Source organism: Gekko japonicus, unplaced genomic scaffold, assembly GCF_001447785.1.
Source record: "Gekko japonicus isolate JY-2015 unplaced genomic scaffold, Gekko_japonicus_V1.1 scaffold3341, whole genome shotgun sequence".
Taxonomy (NCBI): Eukaryota; Metazoa; Chordata; class Lepidosauria; order Squamata; family Gekkonidae; genus Gekko; species Gekko japonicus.
In genome coordinates, this window is record NW_015170996.1 from 128,185 (window position 1) to 148,041 (window position 19,857).

At 46.5% G+C, this 19,857-nt stretch overlaps 1 protein-coding gene across 1 annotated transcript in view; it reads right to left on the reverse strand.

The window, feature by feature from the left end:
* LOC107116974 (catenin alpha-3-like) overlaps positions 1–19,652 on the reverse strand; it is a 128,791-nt gene extending 109,139 nt beyond the window's left edge. The window contains exons 1-2 of the mRNA XM_015419006.1: positions 19,632–19,652; positions 18,027–18,119 (exon numbers count right to left, since the gene is read on the reverse strand). Of these exons, the coding sequence (XP_015274492.1) occupies positions 18,027–18,119; positions 19,632–19,652 (114 nt within the window). The remainder of the gene's footprint in view (positions 1–18,026; positions 18,120–19,631) is intronic.
* Positions 19,653–19,857: the final 205 nt, after the last annotated feature.

Sequence of the window (19,857 nt, forward strand, 5' to 3'; positions counted from 1 at the left end):
TCTCATTAAATTTAATAACTAAATGTGTATTTTAAGATATTAGGGATCCAGTTTTATATAAAACTAGGAGTAAGGCCCATTGTCGGAAGACATACAACCGGCTCTAGAAGGAAGCTCCAGGTGAGTGTCCCGACTGTGGCTGGTGGGGTGGCAGAGGGAAGGGGAAAATAGAGGGAGGCAAGCCATGTTTATTTTCTTCTGCTTAGCTGTAAGGCAGGGCTGTCTCATTTTGCTGCCCCAAGTGGGTAGTATGGCAGGACAGCCTCATGGTAACAGGTATGGTTCCCTCCACCCGTGACTTATGTTGATTTGGGGTTATGCAGTGGCAGCTAAGGTAGAAAACCACCTCCTCCTATGCCATGTCTTCTGGGGTCCAAGGGTCTGGAAAGCAGTTTCATAGCCCGTTACAGGGCTGCCAACTCTGGGTTGGGAAATACCTGTAGATTTGAGGGGTAGAGCCTGGGGTGGGCAGGGTTTGGGGTGCAAAGGGACCTTAGCAGGGTATAATTCCATAGAGTCCATTGCCCAAAGCAGCCATTTTCTCCAGGAGAACTGATCTTGGAGATCTCCAGGTGCTGCCTGGAGGCTGGCAATACTAAGGGGAGGGCCAGACCTGTAGATCTGAGGGGTAGAGCCTGGGGAGGGCAGGGTTTGGGGTGCGGAGGGACCTCAGCAGGGTATAATGCCATAGAGTCTATTGCCCAAAGCAGCCATTTTCTCCAGGAAAACTGATCTTGGAGATCTCCAGTTGCTGCCTGAAGCCTGGCAATACTAATGGGAGGGCCAGACCTGTAGATTTGAGGGGTAGAGCCAGGGGAGAGCAGGGTTTGGGGTGCGGAGGGACTTCAGTAGGGTATAATGCTATAGAGTCCACTGCCTAAAGCAACCATTGTAATAGCTGGGAAATTTTCTGTAGGGGAAATTATGTGCTGTGGCTGGGGAACATGGTGATTTCTGGGAGATCTCCAGCCTCCACAGGGAGATTGGCAACTCCACTGACCGTTTAAGGGAAGATTGGGATAAGTATTTTGGCATCTCCAGTGACCATTTAAGGGAAAATTGGGATATGTATTTTACCTCAGGACACATTCAATGACTCCCAACAGCAACAACAAACTGTTTAGAATGTTAGAGGCAAAGGCCAATCAGGCCGCATATACAAATGACCTCTGTGTTCTGACTGGCTATTGAGGGGAGAGGAACAGCAAACTGTTTAGAATATTGGAGGTGAGACTCAGGCAATGCAGGCAGTGGATAGGGACAGCTTCTGAGTGACAGATCGGGGAGTCAACTGATTTGGGAGTATGTGGAATGTTCAGGAGAGTTTATGACTAAAACAGATTATATAGAGAGATTGTGACGGCCAATGACCACATACAATAAACTTTATTCAGTTCAAAATTGTACAGGAGCAAGGTTCAAGTCCAGCAGCACCTTAGGCCACAACAAAATTTGGGGAGGGGGGTTTAAGCTTTTGAGAGTAAAAGTTCTGACAAAGGGAGCTTGGGATCTCTAAAGCTTATCCCCCCAAAAATCTTGTTGGTCTCTCAGGTGCTCCTGGACTGGAATCTGGCTCTTCTACTGGAGACCAGCACAGCTCCCCTCCTGAAATGACAGTGTACTGGGATTCTTTCTCCTGAATGGTCCTCTGCGGTTCTCACATGGGGTCTATGATTGTATTGTTGGCATTATTTGTTTCGCATATTCCACAATGCTATGACTCATCGGTTTAAACTGTAAACATTTGGGGCAAAATATTAAAATAAACATGTACGTTTACTTGCTGCGCACCATTTATTCTCTTTGCAGAATGTGCTCGTGCAGAGTCCACACAACCTTGCTAGCCTCTCTTTATATCCCCTATGATCTTGGAAACCAGCCTTATCTTGCTGAGACTCCTGCGTACAGTTTTTCCCTTCCAATTTCAATACTATGCAACCCCCTCATCTAATCATGTCATCTTTCATTCTCTGGTCATGTCAGTGTGGTCTTGAACACTGAGCGGCAGCGGCCCACAAGGAGGAGATCTTTCTGGCTGCGACTCTCTTGACTTTATTTTTAATATGAGCCAACACTGAAGTGAGTGAAGACAATATTTCTCAGGGGGCCTGGCTCTCTGACAAAAACATGCTCCAAAAAGGCAGACAAATTCTTTATGAAAGAAATCATGATTCTGGCAAAAGGGCAAGTGGGGTCAGGACTGGCTGTTACACTTGAGGACAGCTGGCCTACTCAGAGGCCGCAATGTGCATGTCAATGCCGTTTCAAAGTGGAACAATATCAGGAGTGCGAGGTAGAAAGGCAAGCAGGAGCTCCTGTGAAACCACGGCATGCCCCTTTTTGCAGAACAACCACTTAACTGAGAGAGTCGTCAAAGCTAGACAAAGAGTTTGTCTGCAGAATCCATATTTTAAAGATGGAATAACTGGCTGGCCCTCACTGAGAACACAAAATATGGCTTAATGAATGTTATTTTCATCACCATCCTTCACCTTCTACCCACCCCCTTCCACTTTTCCGTTTCAGTTAGGTTTCTCAGTCCCACTCCTGGGTTTTGAATAGCCTGCTTGGCTTTGTTTAACACCCCAAAAGAGCCATATCATTGGATAAAGAGAATATCATAGGATAAACAACCATGTCATTAGATAAATGGAATGTCAGAGGCCCTGGGCTGACTGATACTGTTCCTTCAAGATATTTAAGTAGAGAAATGAAACCTAAGTTGCATTACTGTCCAGGCCCAGCACTCAGGCTGGCCTTGAATGCAGTGCCCATTGCAAGGCCTAGGAATGCCAGGTCCCCTTGGCTTGCCAGCGGGGGTAGTTGGGAGGCACACATGTCAACACTCTGCATTTTGGGCAAAACTCTATGGTTTTTTGACAGAAGCCCAAAAAATGGGAGAACCCCTGCCTGGACCAGGGGTCTGGCAATCCTAGCAAGGACAGACTTGTTCCTGGAGTTGTGGCAGCCAGTTGGGATATTCCCACCTCCCCTGTACTTCAGATGGCTCTCTTTGGCACCACCAGACTTCCCAGGACAGGACCTGGGAGGACACCAGCTGCAGCAGATGAAGGCCGGCACTTCTTCATCTTCCCTAGGCCCTGGAGTGATGGGCACCGGCCAATGACCTCATTGTCTGCTGTCAGGGAAGATCAAAGCCCTGCAGGAACTCCCAAACCTGCCCACAGTCATGGCTACTGGAAAATGCAATGTTTGATGTACAAAGAAGAAGGGAGGAAGACCCGGAAGGGGGGCAGCAGGAAGACAATTAGAGAGGATGTGGGGACCCACAAGAAATTTGTGGGAGTGGCTATCCCATTCCCCCTGCCTCTGCATCTGCTTCTTCCCCTCTCCCCCTACTTCTCTCACACTCTTTCTCCTTTCTGCCACCCCTTTTCTTTCTCTCTCTCTCCTCCATGCCTGTCACTTCCTTTCTGCACCCACCCAATCACTCTTTCTGGCCCTGTCACTCTCCTGGCCTCCCACCTACCCCCACCCACAGCAGCAGTGACAGCAGCCACTCTCCAGGAATCACAATGGATTGCCCAAGTACAGAAAGCAGGTCCTCTTAGGGTTGCTAGCTCCATGTTGGGAAATTCCTGGAGATTTAGGGGTGGAGCCTTGGATGAGGTTTGGGCTTGGAAGTGACCGCAACAGGATATAATACCATAAACTCCACCCTTCAAAGCAGCCATTTTCTCTGGGGGAACTGATCTGTCATCTGAAGATCAGTTGTAATTACAGATCTCCAGCCCTCACCTGAAGGTTGAGTACAAGGAAGGGATCACAGTTGTAGGTACATACCAAAAACCAAGGAAACACTGTGATAAAAATAACATTTAATAATTCATGTGAACATCAATATGTATATCTATTCAAACATGACAATTTTGCTTAGGAAATTCTGACATATTCAAGGAAATGTCCAACATCATGATATCCTCCATGAGCACCCAGTTTTATACTCATTTCATGAGTCTTCCTCAGGAGTAACCCTCTAAGGTTGGAAGGTGTAAACCTCTTGATACAGCTTAACTTCTTTTAAATGCAGTTTAACTTCTTTTTTACTGTCTTGCAATTATTGCAGCTGAAATCCTTTTTCAAAATATCTTCCAGTTCCATTAGGAGCAAGCCAGTTTAATTTCTAGAAGTAGCAGCCAGTCCACTATTTTTATCTGGCTAGAAGCCTTTTTATATTCAAATTGGCTGGTAATTGCTCCCTCTCTCTCTCATGTAGCTAATTGATTCCATGCAGCTGAGAATGTTTTTGAGAGTTTTGAGAGTTTGAGTTCCAGCATGAGAGGTGGAGAGCATTGGCAGTTTGTTATTAAAAAGAAGGCTTCCTAGCCAGACAGAAAAGATGACTGAGATGCTACTCCCATCCTGAGAGCAACTGAGTCTCAAATGGAACTGGAAGATATTTTGAAAAAATTGCAAGACAGTAAAAAAGAAGTTAAACTGCATTCAAAAGAAGTTAAGCTGTATCACCTTCCTAACTTAAATAATTACTCCTGAGGAAGAGACTAATGAAATGAGTATAAAACCGGGTGCTCATGGAGGATATCATGATGTTGGTACTCACCTGAAGGTTGGCAACATTAGTTCCCCTGGAGGAAAGGACTGCTTTGGAAAGTGGAGTCTACAGCATTATATCTGTCTGAAGGCCCTCCCTGCCTCAATCATAGGGTGGCTGCTGTTGAACAGTAGCAAGCAGTCAGGCCTAGTGGAATCATGCAAATCAGGTAGGGTTGCCAAATTGAAATTGGCCGGGAGTGGGGGGCTCCCGGCTGGTGTCCTCTTCGTGCGCGCATAGCGCACGTGCGCGCCGCATCCGCATTACCCGGAAGTGACGTCGGACGCTGGGGGCGGAGCCACGCCATTTGAGGGGAAAACTCTTTGTTTTCCCCTCAAATGGCGTGGCTCCACCCCCAGCGTCCGACATCACTTCCGGGTGACGCGGACGCGGGGGTGGGGTTTCCCCCAGGCCCCAATTCCGCGGGAGTGGGAATCGGGGCTCGAAACCGGGGGGAATTCCACCCCCCGGGGGCATTTGGCAGCCCTAAAATCAGGTGGTATTAAGTCACCCAGAAGGTACTGCTAGGCCTAGGCTTGCCAGTATCCAGATGGGACCTGGAGATCCCCCAGAAGTACAACTGAATTCCAGACAACAGAGATCTTTTCCTCTGGAGAAAATGGGTGGACTCTATGGCATTATATCCAACTGAGGCCTCTCCCCTCCCCAAACTCTGCACTCCTCAGATTTCACCACAGAATCTCCAGGAATTTCCCAACCTGGAGCAGGCAATCCTAGTCCCAGGCCTGGCTCCAAACCTCCTGCTATTTAGCCATTCATACTGCAGGAGGAATCCTCCCCAATCCCAGATCCAGTTCTGATTTTTGTTTCTTCCTCCTCTGGCTATCAGCCAGTTAGGGCTCCCAAATCTTGCCAAATCGCGGCGGGGGATCCGCATGTCTTTGCAGAATCCATGCCATGGGGACAGCGAGATGCATTGCACCGCCATCGCCAGGACATGACGCTAGGAGCCCCATTGCCAGAGCGACGCATAGCGTCATGTCCTGGCGACGGCTGGTGCAACGCGTCTCACCGTCCCCGCAGCACGGATTCTGCAAAGACACACGATTCCCCACCACAACTTGGCAACCCTACAGCCAGTCTATCTCTCTCTGTAGATGAAGAGGGTCCTGGAGTAAATCCCTGTGGCAGCCATTTCAAAAGGTATTGGGGGGATTCAACCCTCCCTGATATTGGATATTTCTTCAAACCCACGGAGTCTCTTGAGTCTGTAGAAAAACCTGTTGGGGGAGAGTGTGCCCTCTATCTGCAGATATAATTATCCACACACAGAGGAAACCATTGAGAATTACATATATAGATAGTGAGGTCAGCACCTTCTGTTTGGTTAAGTGTCATTCCATGTCTGTCTCCAGATTGCTACTCTTAGGGCAATTTCCTCCTTATTGCTAATCTTAGGGCAATTTCCTCCTTCCTCATGGAAGTTCTTCATTCAGTCTTCTCTCTCTCTCAGCTAGAGATGTAGTTAGGAACCTATCTCTGTCTCTCCTCTTTCCTGTCAAGTATGTTAGCTCCTAAATAAACCTTTAACTACTCTTTAATCAGGTTGTGAACCGTTGCTGTGTTAATTACTCTGCTAACAATGGCAATAGAAAGTGACAGCCCAAGCAGGACATTCCAGCTAGTTGGGATATTCCCACCTCCCATGTACCTCAAATGGCCCCCATTTGCACCACCACAGTTCCCATGACAGGACCTTGGAGGACACCAGCTGCAGCTGGCCAATGACATCATAGCCTGGTGCCAGAGAAGAGCAAACCCCTGCAAGAACCCCCAGACCTGCTTACAATCACAGCCACAGCCACTGACAGAAGACGCAGGATGGTGAAGGCAGGGCAAGAAGGGGGCAAAGCCAGGCATCAAGGGAGGGGAAACCAGGGAGTGAAGGTCCCACAAGCCATTGACAGGCCTGAGGGGTCAGGGGAGGGGGAGGGGTGGTGCTCCAATCCCTGGTCCAGGTATGGGCCCAAGTAGTAGGGGCAGGGGATGTGACTGGGGTTGAATGGAGGCGTGGGGAGGGAAATAAATGAAGGTTGCACAGCCAAGCCAGGGAAGAGATGGAGCAGTGTTCCTAAGTCCAGGTATAAGCTATGCTCCAAGGAACGAGTGGGAACGTGGGACGATATAACCTTTTACACCCCCTCTTCTATGTTGAAGCCTGGAGAGATCCCCGGGGGAGAGTCCAGCATGATGGCTGAAGGCCAGGGAGTGGCGCCTCACAATTACACATGGAACACAGTGATCTGAAAGTTACACAAGTACTACTTTATAACGGTTTCAGTCATTTTCTCTGATTGTTTCACTGTATTATGAGGTAGGATTGTTTTTCTGGAATTACTGTTTCCTCTAGTTCTTGCCACCATTCACCACTGTGAGACAGCCACTGTGGTATAGTGGTCAGAGTGTCATACTAAGATGTAGGAGGCCTGGGTTCAAACTGCTGGAACTGTGCAGTGGCAAATGTATGAGAACCCATATCCTCCAGCAGAAATGTTTAGCCAGTTAGACAAGGATGGTTTCTGTCTGCTAAGCTGCTTCCTTGTTTGGGACAGTCAGGCTTGGTTCCTGCTTCTTCTCCTTCTAACTTCCTGTCAGCCATACTCTCTATTTAATATTGTAACTTTCCAAGGATAAATAGTAGGTTCTCATGTTCTCTTCAACTACTTCCTCTCCAGCACATTTCTTAATGAACACTGGAAAATGTCTACTTTGCCAACACAAATCTCCACTAAAGCATGATCTCAGGCCAGCTATTTCTCCTCAGCCAGACTTACCTCATAGGGTTGCGATGAGACCAAAATGGAGGAGGGAAGAATACTACTCTTTGGAGGAAGGCTGAGATACAAATGTAACAGACAGATTGCCCAGCCCCTCAGTTCTATCACAATAAAAAGCCGCCCTGAGCCTGCTTGAAGGGAGGGCGGGGTATAAATCAGACAATCAATCAATCAATCAATAAAAGCCCAGTACCTTCTGATTACTCCAGTACCACTTGTTACCACATCACCAGAATAAGCTATTGCACTATTTTTATGTTCCTCACTTCCTACCAAAAATATTCTAAGGCCCCGGTCACACGGAGCATTAGCCATGCTAGAGAGACGGAAGATAGGCGGATTTTCCGGGCGCGATCTCACCGCCACATCTGGGAAGTGTAGAGCTCCCGTGGCTCAACCGAGGCTTCCTGTGGAAGATGCGCGGCAAAAAACTAGTACCTCGGAGGTACTAGTTTCCGGAAACCGCGGGGCAAATGCGGGCATCTGATCGTGTTTCCGGTGGCATCCGGCGCCCGCCCATGCCTCATTGCGAAAAGTTTTTTCCCCCCGAAGTCTCCAGGGATGTGCACAAGCACCCAACGGGGCATGCACATACTTCAGGTTAAAAAAAAACAAAACACAACCCCGTTTGCCGTGCCGCGCCGCTTCTTTGGCGCGTTGTGTGATCGGCACCTCCCCCTAACCACGGGACCTCGACAGGACCGCGAGGGGATGCCTTATCGCGCAGTCGTGCGTTATTTCACTGTGGGACAAACAGCCACGCCTCCCCCCCTGCGATATCCAGCCCGTGTGACCAGGGCCTAAGTGATGCTTCTGTATTGCTATGGTGTTACTTCTACTTGTAATTCCATTTCCGAATATATACAAACTTAGGCAACATGAGAGTTCACCTCAACTATGAGATGAACACTAGGACTAAAGAGTTCTTATCTGGCTCTGATTCTAACCTGAGCCAGAAAAGGACTGTTCCTTCTCTCCCATTTCACCCACCAACACACTAAGGTGGCAACTGCTTTCAGCTGTGGCAATGTGGCCTCCCTTAGACAATCTGAAATATTCCTTCACTGTATACCAAGCGCCAGGGATTGTGGGACACATCAATATGAAGGATGCCTAGGTGGTGGTCACATGCACGAGATAATGCAGGGGGGAAGTGAGGGTTCTTCCAGAGGAATTTGACCCACAGTTGTGCGATCACACAGTCCTTTGAAGCTGCGGAGGCAGCCTGCCACTGCATGATCAGACACACCTGCGGGTGAGTTGGTTGTTGTTGTTGTTTTTTTGCCATTTGTTCCCCATGCGCTTAAACAGGGAATCGATTAATCGCACCTGCGCACTGAGGGCTCCCTATGGAGTGTGCAATGATGCGCATACTAAGAAGGGGGGGAACAACATGGAGTCGGGATGGCCTGATCAGACCATCCCGATGCCATGACAGCACGCTGGAGCGATCATACAGGGGAAAGTTCATCCGTGGCCCATAGCAACCCGTTTGCTACTGGACTTTCCCTGGTGTCTTTTTACTCTGCTTCTGCAGTGGAGCAAAATGGGTTGCTGATGGTGTGGGGCGCTTCCCAGATGTTTGTGTCTGATCACACCCTTCAAATCCGCCCGGGATTTGCACCTATGGCGCAGCTAATTGTGTGTGTGATCGCACCCCTAGTGTCATGGGAAAGTGACATTTTCCAGTTTCCCTTGCATTTGTAACCCCGTCCATGGGAGCAGTTGGATAGGTGCTAGGGAGGCCTTCCAGTGGGGCTTCCCTAACTCTGTTGCCAATGCTAATGGTAGGCCAGACCATGTGGTTGGAAAGGTGGCAGGAGTCAAGGCACATGAGGTGTTGGGGAGGGCCTTGGACTCCATTTTGCTGTCCAGGTTATTGGAAGCACTTTGGGATATGAACTGGGTTCACAATAAACCAAGATATGTCTATTTTTTTTTTAAGGAAAACAGGTGTTGCCGAGCCAAATTCTAAATTGGATTGGAGTGGGGATGGTGCCCATTATGACTGTTCAAGTACACATTTGAAAGTGGTAACATAGTGAGAGTGGTATGATGGAACATGGGTATTGGGCACCATGCACTCAGCTAGGGACATGAAGAGGAAACTGTATTTTCATGTAATGTCAATGAACTCATTACTGAGAATCTTGTACTATTACAGGGTGTAGGCACTATAGTGTAGGCCATGACCATAACTGAGAGACAAAATTTGTTAGGCAAAGTATACTGCTAGCCCTTAGAAACAGGGAACTGTAAAACAGAATGGCCCCTGAGAAGGTGGCCATCCCTTCTCTAAAGGTAAAGGTTCCCTTGCTCGAAGGCCAGTCGAATCCGACTCTAGGGTTGTGGTGCTCATCTCCGTTTCAAAGCCAAAGAGCCAGCACTGTCCGAAGACGTTTCCGTGGTCATGTGGCCGGCATGACTAAATACCAAGGCGCCCGGAACGCTGTTACCTTCCCACTGAAGTGGTACCTATTTATCTACTTGCAATTTCTTGCTTTTGAACTGCTAGGTTGCCAGGAGCTGGAACTAGAGACAGGAGCTCACTCCGTCATATGGCACCTGGGTCTTGAACGGCTGAACTACCGACCTTCCACAGCCTACAGTTCAGCGTCTTAACCACTTGAGCCACCCTTCTCTAAATTGCTATAAAAATAGTAATTCCCCCCCCCCCCATATGTTACTGGGATTTAATGGCTTTAACTGTTTTTCCCCATTATGGACGGACTTTTATGCAATATAATAAAGTGCTCTAAGAAAGTCATCATGGGATATTTATGCAGTTACTCCTGTCACCGCATAACCTATATTTACGAAGTACAATGATGCAGCCTTTCATTCGGAAAGTATTTTGAGGAAAGACCTTGGTCTCCTTCGCTTCCGAGAAAGATGTGACAGTGGTAAGTTTAAGGCATAATTTGGGCCCAAAAGGGCAGCTGTGGTAGCTTAACTGCCTAGAGTTTAATATCATATTGTTTGGTTTTTCTTGTAGAAAATAATCTTTTGCACAGTCATCTCATTTCCACACAGTGTGTTTCAAGAGTTGCTGAAAATCAAGCACAGCTAAACCCTGGGGAATAAAGCGATTTGGGTTTTATTTGTTGGTGGTAGTCTCTTCGCGACTGCATGGACCACATCATGCCAGGCCCTCCTGTCTTCTTCCATCCTCCAGAGTTTCCTTAACTTCATGTTCATTGCATTGATAACACTGTCTAACCATCTTATCCTTTGCCATCCCCTTTTTCTGTTACCTTCAATCTTTCCCAGCATCAGGGTCTTCTCCAGTGAGTGCTCCCTTCTCATATACAGATCTATTTCCCAGTGTGAGTCATAACATTGTGTACTACCCTGATAAGAGGTTTCATCCAGGTCAATAAAATAGAGAAGGGGTAATCAAGTATTCCCTGATACAGCATAACTGCCATTCATTTTATGCAGAGTTCGACCCTGCATGTGGGGTGGTAACATACCGTTACTACTCCCTACCCCTACATCAATTTGAGAAGAATCGTGACACTGTGGTTGCTCTTTAACCTGAGCAGGAGAGGTGTCATTCCTCAGGCAGCTATCTTGAACAGCTGCCAAAATGCAGTGCAAAAGGGCACTGCCTATTAGGCTTCCGTTCTGCAGCCATCTGGCCAGGTTGGACACTTTTCCAACTTTGTTTCATGCCCAGCAGCAGGGGAAATTGTACTTGTACAGCGGATGAGTTCATCCAAATGAGCATCAGCTGAGTCATAATCCTCAAGAACGTCCACACAGATGCCCGTGAAAGCACATAAGGGTATGCGTAGATCACAGATTATGGCCGATTTGATTAGTTTACCTACAGTAAAGTTGTGACTGTTCATCTGAAAAGATTCACCTGTTGTCTTATAATCAGAAAGGAACTCTAGTCTGTGGTGTGCCTTGTTAGAGACAAGGATCGTGTTACTGCTGCTGAAACTGTTCACAGCCTCCTGCCAGATAGTTTTACTATGTGTGATGGATGGCTTCCAATTCCACCCTTCAGGCATCACTGCCAATTCCTGATCCCAGGTGGGGTGTGGAAATTCCTAGAGGTTCCAGCCAATGAGAGGCCATGGATCCTCTGTGAGAGGAGGGAGAAAAGCAGTGAGAGGGGAAGAAATGTGGCCAGCTGCTCAGACAGAGTTTAACCAGGGCTAGATAGAAGGCTTAGTTAGCCACAGCTAGGAATTAGCAGGCTAGTCTAATCCAGGGAGATGGTAGGTTGGGAATTTGTGAGAGGATCAAGGCCAGGATCTGGAGATCAGCTAGCCCCATCTTCTGAGTCTGGACTGGGGATGTGCAGGGACTGAACAGGTGACATCCGCACCAAATACTTCTGACAATAAACTCAGTAGTGAAGGGACCAAGTATCTCAGGGTTTAGTGAGCCTTTCCCAGATAAAATGAATCCACCTCTCTCCCTTGAAGAAACAGCCTGTCAGTTCTGTAATCCTGTCGTAGGGCTGCCAAGTGGGGGTGGGGGGCGGGTAAACCCCCGCTTCAGAGGCCCAATTTCCGCCGCCACGGAATCGGGCCCCAGGGGGGATCTCCGCCCCCCGAAGCGCAGCGTGGCTGCGTCACCAGAGGTGACGCAACCACGTCAATCATGTTGGGGGCGTGGCCCCGATCGTCGTCACCTTCAACGTGATTGACGTCATGCACATCAAGGACCGTCTCCCGGAGCCTGGCGAAGCTCCCCCGCCGGTAAGAAGATTGGACTTGGCAACCCTATCCTGTGGGCTGTATGTGACACAGTGACAATTCTTAAAGGAACTGTGATCTAGCTCAGAGGTGAAAATAGAGATACTTTTATGCTATCCTACTTGCAACCAAAATAAGTCTTTTCACCTTTCTGTGGAAGGTGCAGTGAATGTATTGCTGTTTTGTTAACGGAAGGTGTCTCTGGGAAGGAGGAAGTAAAGATCACCTCAGAAACTGGGGCTGCCCTCCCCACATACTAGTAACTATAGAGTTGTCTCAATAACTACATGACCACTCGCAACCAAACATTTATTAAACATTACCCTTCCCTGGTTAATCAGTGGAGACTTGGGATTCCATTGTTCGATGGAAGGGAAAGTTTAGGAGGGTTGGTGTAGGATATGCTTTTGGTTGACCCTATATCAGCCCCCTGAATTTGTTCAGGCTCTGGGTCTATAGCCCCTCAGCAGCCCTCATGACTGGGAAATAAAACTGATCATACAATATCTTAATGTTATACAATAACTCGGTAATACAACAAAATATCAATTGCTGCCAACAGCCAGAAGATACTAGTGGAATTCCAAAACATGTGCTGTTAGCAGTCAAAAGAATGTAGAGCTTGACAAAGCAGCCGGCTTATGCTTGGTTTCGTCTCTTAACTTCCTCAGAAGCAATTTAACTGGTATTGTGTATAAATTTTCTTTATGTTGTAATGTTATTTTCCTGGTTTCTAAAGACTCTTCTCAAGAGTTGCTACATTTAATATAGGGCCTAGCCCTTATTTCCTTAAACCATATTTCATGTGGGACCTGTCCTTGATAGATCTGGGCCCCTGCCACACGGCAGGGGAAAAGGCGCTTGAAGGCGCGGCTTTTAAAAGCTGCGCCAACGTTGACACGGCGCGGTGGGATCTCACAGATCCCCCGGCCGCGCCGCCGTTTCTCCCCGGCGCGATCAAACGCCGGGGAGAAAACACGGCCCTAACCGGGGGCCGGCTGAACTGCGCATGTCTGAGCATGCGCAGTTCGTCTCCGGCCCGGGGTTGTGCCGGCGCGTCCTTGCGCCGGCGATCAAACGGCCGGGAAGAGGCGCCGCATCCACTTGAACCACCGAGATAGGTGGTTCAGTTTGAGGCGCGGTTTCCAAGAATAGAGACAGTTCGGGGACGGTATCACGGCGCTTCCCAGATGTTGTGGTGTGATCGCGCCGGTTTGAACCGCCCCCGAACTGTCCCGCTCCCGGACCAAATAGGTGAGTGTGAACGGGACCTAAGCTTTGAAGCCAAAAAGGTCTCCCCTTCGAAGCTTAGTGTTAGCTGCAGATGGAAAAAGCCAACATGATTCTCAGATTCCAGGGAGTTCCTGAGGCAGAGAAGGAGGACCTGAGGAAGATACTCAGTGAGATCATTGCTCCAGCAGTAGGCTTAACAGCGGCTTAACAATAGGTTTAACAGCGGATGAACTGGTAAAAGAGATGGAGACGGCTTATAGTGCTTACTCCAATTATATTTAAGAAATAGCCTGCCTGGAGAAATTGTGGTCAGATTCTCAAGAAGACAGACCAGAGTTGCTATTTTAAAGGCAACATCAGCAACTCCACTAAATTAATCATTAAAACTTTAAAAGACATTCCATTTGTAATTCGTCAAAAGAGGACTTAATTAATAAGTCCTTAATTTCCTTAATAAGTCCTTAATTTCCTTAATAAGGACTTAATTTCTTTTCTTCAAACTAATGGAATTTCATATAGGTGGGCCATCCCAGAGGGTGCCATCTTCAGGATCAACGATAAAAGAGAAAAGATTGATTCCACCTTTAAAGCCAAGGAATTTTTGCGACGCCAGCTGGGAATGGAGGAAGACTCCAAAGAGGAAGAAACGAAATCAAGTGACTCTGCCACCTCTGGAACGGAGGAGGACTCTGCTGTGGAAACCGGTGCAGAGGCAGCCAGAGTGGTATATGATTTTAGAGACAGAAAACTGAAGTAAAGGCAGAAGGACTCTGAAAACTGCCTTTTGAAGCGAAGAATAAGAAGATGATCAGAAAGCTCTCTCATAACAACTAACAAATTAACATGTTAACATTGAAGCTGAGACAAACAAGAACTCTACAAGTATATTGTTTTATTAACATTTATATTACTCACACTTTAACTAACAGGGATAAGATCTCCTCCTCTTGGGGTTTTAGTATAGTGTGGTTATCTTTTCTTTATCCCTAGATGTAGTCCCTTTCCTCCATAATTTCTTTGTAATTTGTAGTGTATTGCAAAAATAAAAATATCCCTCTGAGGATTTAAAAAAAAAAAAAAAAAACCAGCGTACAGGAAAGGACTGGAGTGTGTGGCCTGCACTCTTTAGTGGGAGGATCCAGGACTTTATATCCAGGATGCAGAATGCCTCCTCTCAGGGCTGTCCTACATAGTACAAAGTCCCCCTGTGCGTTGAGTGATGACACTAGGACTTTGAATTAAACATTCAATGAGATTTTGGTCCACCTGACTCTGTGCAACCAGAGTGCTGCAGCCTTCCCTTCTGCACTGTTTTGCCCACCTTAAAACCCACCTCTCTGGCTGCTCAGATTACTTGACATGGCTGCCAGTATCAGCTCCCCAGGGTGCTTTGAGGAGGAGAAAGCAATGTGGAGGGGAAGTCAGCTGCCGCTTTTGCCCATGCCCCAGTTGCAAAGAGAAAAGGGCACACATGAGTCAGGGAGGCATGAAACTCCCATTGGTCTGATTCAAAGTCCTTGTGTCATTGCTCAACAAACACAATCTCTTCTTCTTCTTCTTCTTCTTCTTCTTCTTCTTCTTCTTCTTCTTCTTCTTCTTCTTCTTCTTCTTCTTCTTCTTCTTCTTCTTCTTCTTCAAGAAGCCCTTATTGTAATATGACTAACAATGCAGATTGATTTGAGGAATACTGACATTCAACTATCTTTCTTAATATTGTTTTTAGATACAATGTTATGATCTGAGGAAAGGTTAATTCCAGATGATTTGAACTATGTGCTCTACCCATCCCAGTTGGAATCTCTTTCAACTTCCTTTTATCATGAATAGAGGAAGGCTTGAATCTAATCATTTACAGATTATGCATCTGCCAAATGGAATTGTACTTGCTATGGGAAGTATTTTAAAAGTCATATGAAAATCCATATTTTACTCAGCCTGTAGCATTTAATTGCACTAGTACCCCTTGTAGTCCAGTCCTGTACCAAGAGCATGCTAAACTCGTGATGGTTTTATGCAGTGTTTTCCATGGAAACCATTCCAATAGTGATTTCTATTAGTCTTTAAATCTTCCTGTCTTCTTTTCTCTAAAAGCCTTTTGCATGTTTTAATGGAGTACTACAGGTTGCATGCAAGTTAGATGATGTGGGCTTCAGCTTTCTCAGTGGTTTTGATCTTATATGTTTTCTAGATTTTTTGTTAGTATGGACATGAACTTAATTTACCAGACTTCTGGATTGTTTTCCAGGGAAGCAAAAGCCTAGGTAAGGCTTTTACCTTATTTCCAAATCATCAGTATTAATTCAGTGTGACTTCACTGCTCTGAATAGGTGAAATGACCGGGAAACTTTATTTTCATCCATATGTAGTGAACAAAACAGTTCATCTGCTCTAGTTGACCACTGGCTCATAGATCAGCAATCATGTTGAGAGCTTGTGGATCACAAATAAAACTATGGATGCCACTCTGCTAAAACCAATTTCCAAAAAGATCATCATTGACTCTCCCAGCAAATTGAAGTTTTATGAAAGTAGAGAGTCATATCTTCTTAAGTGAATTGCTATTCCAAGAGTTCCCTGGTGGGTATGCTTAACAGTCTGGACCTGATATAAATCTATTAAAAGCAGGGGTGTCAAACATGTGGCCTGTGGGCTGAATCCAGCCCCTGCAGGGCTCAAATCAGGCCCATGAGCAACTGACTGTCTCCTGCTTCCTTCCTTGAGGCTGCCGCCGCCATCACATTGCAGCTCACTTTTATCCAGCTTCCTCTCCTGCTTCCTGCTTTCTGGAGACCTGATATCTCTCTCACACACAACTCCCTCAGTCACTGTTTCCTGCTTCCTGTTTACACGGGAGAGATACAAAGCCAAGCCTTGCTTCCCTCCATTGGCTGAGCTCTCCTCCTTTGGGAGGAAGGGAGGAGGTGGGAAAGAGCAAGAGAAAGCAATGCCCATGGCTCCTTTAAGACCAGCAATGTTTTATTTCAGGTATAAGCTTTCATGTGCATGCAAATGTCTTCTTCTTAAGAGGGAGGGAGAGTGGATTCTTCTGACAATCACAATTTACATTGAGATCGTTGTGCTCTGCTGTTTTCTTTGAGACTTGATCTCTATATTTCTCTCACTCACTCAAACACACACACGTGTGTACATGTGTTAAAAGGAAGGGGCGTGTTGGGCTAAGGGGCAAGGAGAATTAAAAGTAAATTATTTTGGCTTATTCTGAAAAGGTTTTTTTAAGATTAGATGGCTCCATTTTTGTTTTCTTTCAAAAACATTCTGATTAGGAATTAGAACATTTGGATTGGATTCCATTGTTTAATTATTGGAAATAGTTGGCTTATTATTTAAAAATACATCTACGGTTCCATATGTTTCAGTTCAACATATCTCTCATTCTCCCCTCCCACCTCGCTAGCTGCCTTTCTTCACCTCCCCTTTTGCTTTTTAAACTGTTTCATTATTATCACTAGCACTGAGTGGATTTTGCCCAGTCTGAAATTAACACATTATTTCACTTGGAGAGATCCTCTCTCCAGTGTAAACAGATAAAGAAAAGAAAGAAAGAATCCTAATAGCTCAGCTTGCAATTTTTATTAGTGGAAAGAATCCAGTAGCACCTAACAAAATTTGTGGCAGGGCTTGAGCTTTAGTGAGTCACTACTCACTTCTTCAGATACAGCTAGAATGTGAGTCCATTGGTCCTTTTAACTTGGAGAGTGGAGTGATTTCAGATGTCAAATGATAATAGCAGGCATTGGTAATGAGACTGGAAACCAATGTCTCAATTCAGTCCTGGAGGATGCATTGTCTTATGCTTCATTATTAGTTGCAATTCAGCAGTCTCTCTTTCTAATCTCCCTTTGAAGTTCCTTTGTAAGAAAATTGCTACTCTCGAAGGTTAAATGTTCTCCCACTGTTTTTTGCATGTTGTGTTTTCTAATGTCAGAATTATGTCTATTTATTCTTTGCATCCTCCTGGACTGAATCCTCCTGGAGCAAACTGAGACCTAGATTTCCTGTCTCATTACGAATGCTGGTATCTCCACGTCTACTACCCCTCTGCATATCACACCTAATCCAATCAAGTGTTCTATTTGTCATTCACCTGCAATTGCCATTTGGTATCTGAAATAAGCTTTATAAAGTTTATATCTCTGGTACCTTGTATTACATTTTATAGCATGCATGGCACGGCCCGCCAAAGTGACATTTATATCAGATCTGGTCCTCATAACAAATGAGTTCGACACCCCTGGTTTTAAGCAACCTTCCTAATCTGAGAGCCAGTGCAGTAAAGTGGTTAGAGTGTTGGATGAGGATCTGGAGGAGACAGAACAATGTAAGCCGCTCTGGGTCCCATTGGGAAGAAAGGCAGGGTATAAATGAAGTGAATAAATATATGTGGGCCTTTGGTCATAACTATACTTATACTGGCTAGAAGGCCCAAGCCCAGGATTTTGAGCAGCTATGAATTTTGAGTTAAGTATTTGCCAAACTAATTTAATTCTCTGCTCAATATTTATAACTTCATTAGGGAGGCCTTTTCCCTGCACCATTATATATCTGTCTGAAATACAACACACTCAGAAATCTCTTAAAGAAAGGAGCAAAATTTTGGCATGATTCACAGGCAAAACAAAGAGACATTAGCGGAATAGCAGTCCCAGCCTTTGTTCAACAACTTTTTGATCAAACTGGTGTGAGACATACCCTATCCGTTTTCCCTTCAGTTTGAATACTGGTACGGCTACGTGCATCACATTCATCTTCAACGTCAGATACATCTTCTAGTTCTTCTGTGGTCTGGGAAAACAACATGAGAACAACAGACATTACTATTAGGGGCAAACTCATTTCCAGCCTGGAAACAATCCCAGGGTCTTTTCTGCTCTTCTGCTAGCCTGAGGCTCATCTGGCAACATGGGTGCGTGCCAGAACTCAGCCTGGATCTAATAGTGGCATCCTTGGCATCCTCCTCCCTCTCCCACAATAGATGGTCATATAGGGAAAATGTAGATGTTCAAGAAAATGCCAGTTATCCTTTACTCCATATGTATGGAACACTTTCAACATTCTTTTGGATACCAGTCTGCTGTGCCCATTCTGTTTTCCCCGTATTTCCATCTTATAATTCTTGACTTTGTTGCCAGTAGTATTTAGCAATCGTACATTGTTTTATCTTCAAAATGATACTGTATTTCATTGTTATGGAATTACAAGATATTTTATTGTTACTAATATCTAATTATTACAAGATAACGTGAGCAGAAAAGCTTGATCATCCCTCTGTTTGGCTACCAACTTGTTTGCAAATGGTAAGCAGGACTGTCAAACCTCAAAAAAATATTCAATTGTTTTTCAAACGTTTGAAATTGAATTGCCAATATTCCGCACACGTGCATTCTCATGCTGCTTTCCCCATCTTCATCCATCATCTATGTTATATTTTCAAAATCAACTTGAAAAAGAGGTCTTTTGATATTGCTGAAGCGGGGGAACGGCAGCATGGCTCGTCCTTCTGTTCTAGCCTAGCCCATTTCACCTGGCCGCATCAATATTCATCGACAATGACAAATACTTGAAGCATGAATATTCATTAGCTCATTGGTCATCAGCTCCAGAGAGGCCCGTAGCCGTGAGGGGGATTTGGGGTGCTCCACCCTGGGAGGATGCCAGACCTCCTCCACCCACCCACGGTGTGCCACACTCCTTAGCCCTGCCCACCATGGCCTCACCAGCTCTTCCTGCTGCTTTCTGCTACAGCTGAGCAGGAGGGGAGGAAGAGGGGTGGTCTCACTGGGTCTCCCTCCCCTCCTGCTTGGCCACAGCTAGAAGCAGGAAGCTGGTTCCTGCTGTGGCCGAGAGGGGTGGCCTCACCAGGCTCTCCCTCTCGCTCTCCCCAAAGGCCGCAGAACCAGGTCAGGCCAGGAGTCCTCAGACAGGCATGGCTGCTGGGGCACACATGGCGAGAGCCAAGGAGAATGGCCCACCCCAGTACTTCATTGCACCTGCGCCAGCAGTGAGCTCCTCCCTCGCAGTGAAGCACTGGGCACTGGGGTGGGGCCATTCTCCTTGGCTCTTGCCATGTGCCCCAGCAGCCATGCCTGGCCTTCCAGGGCCGAGAGCACCAGGACTGGGTGAGCTTCGGCTGAGGCATGCAGGGAAGGATTACATCGGAAGGTACACCCGTCAAGCAGGGTCAGGTTGGGGATCCATTGCCCCTTTGATGAGAGAGCATTGGTGGAGGGGACCAAGATCCCACAGCCACAGTCAGGAGTTCCCTGTTTCCTTGTTTCTCTGCCTCATCCCTCTCACCTCCCCTGTGTAACCCCCCATGTGCCTAGGTCACTTGCTCACATGCCCCCACATGCACCCACATGTCCCCCACTTCCCCGCATGTCCCCCACTGAGAATTTTCTGGTCCTGGCTCCAGATCTCAAACCCTTTGCCATGGCTGCCTCCCCTATTCATTCACCCAAAACACCTGAAAGGAAAAACAACTCTATATAGAAAATAGTTCATTTCCATGGTTGGCACAATC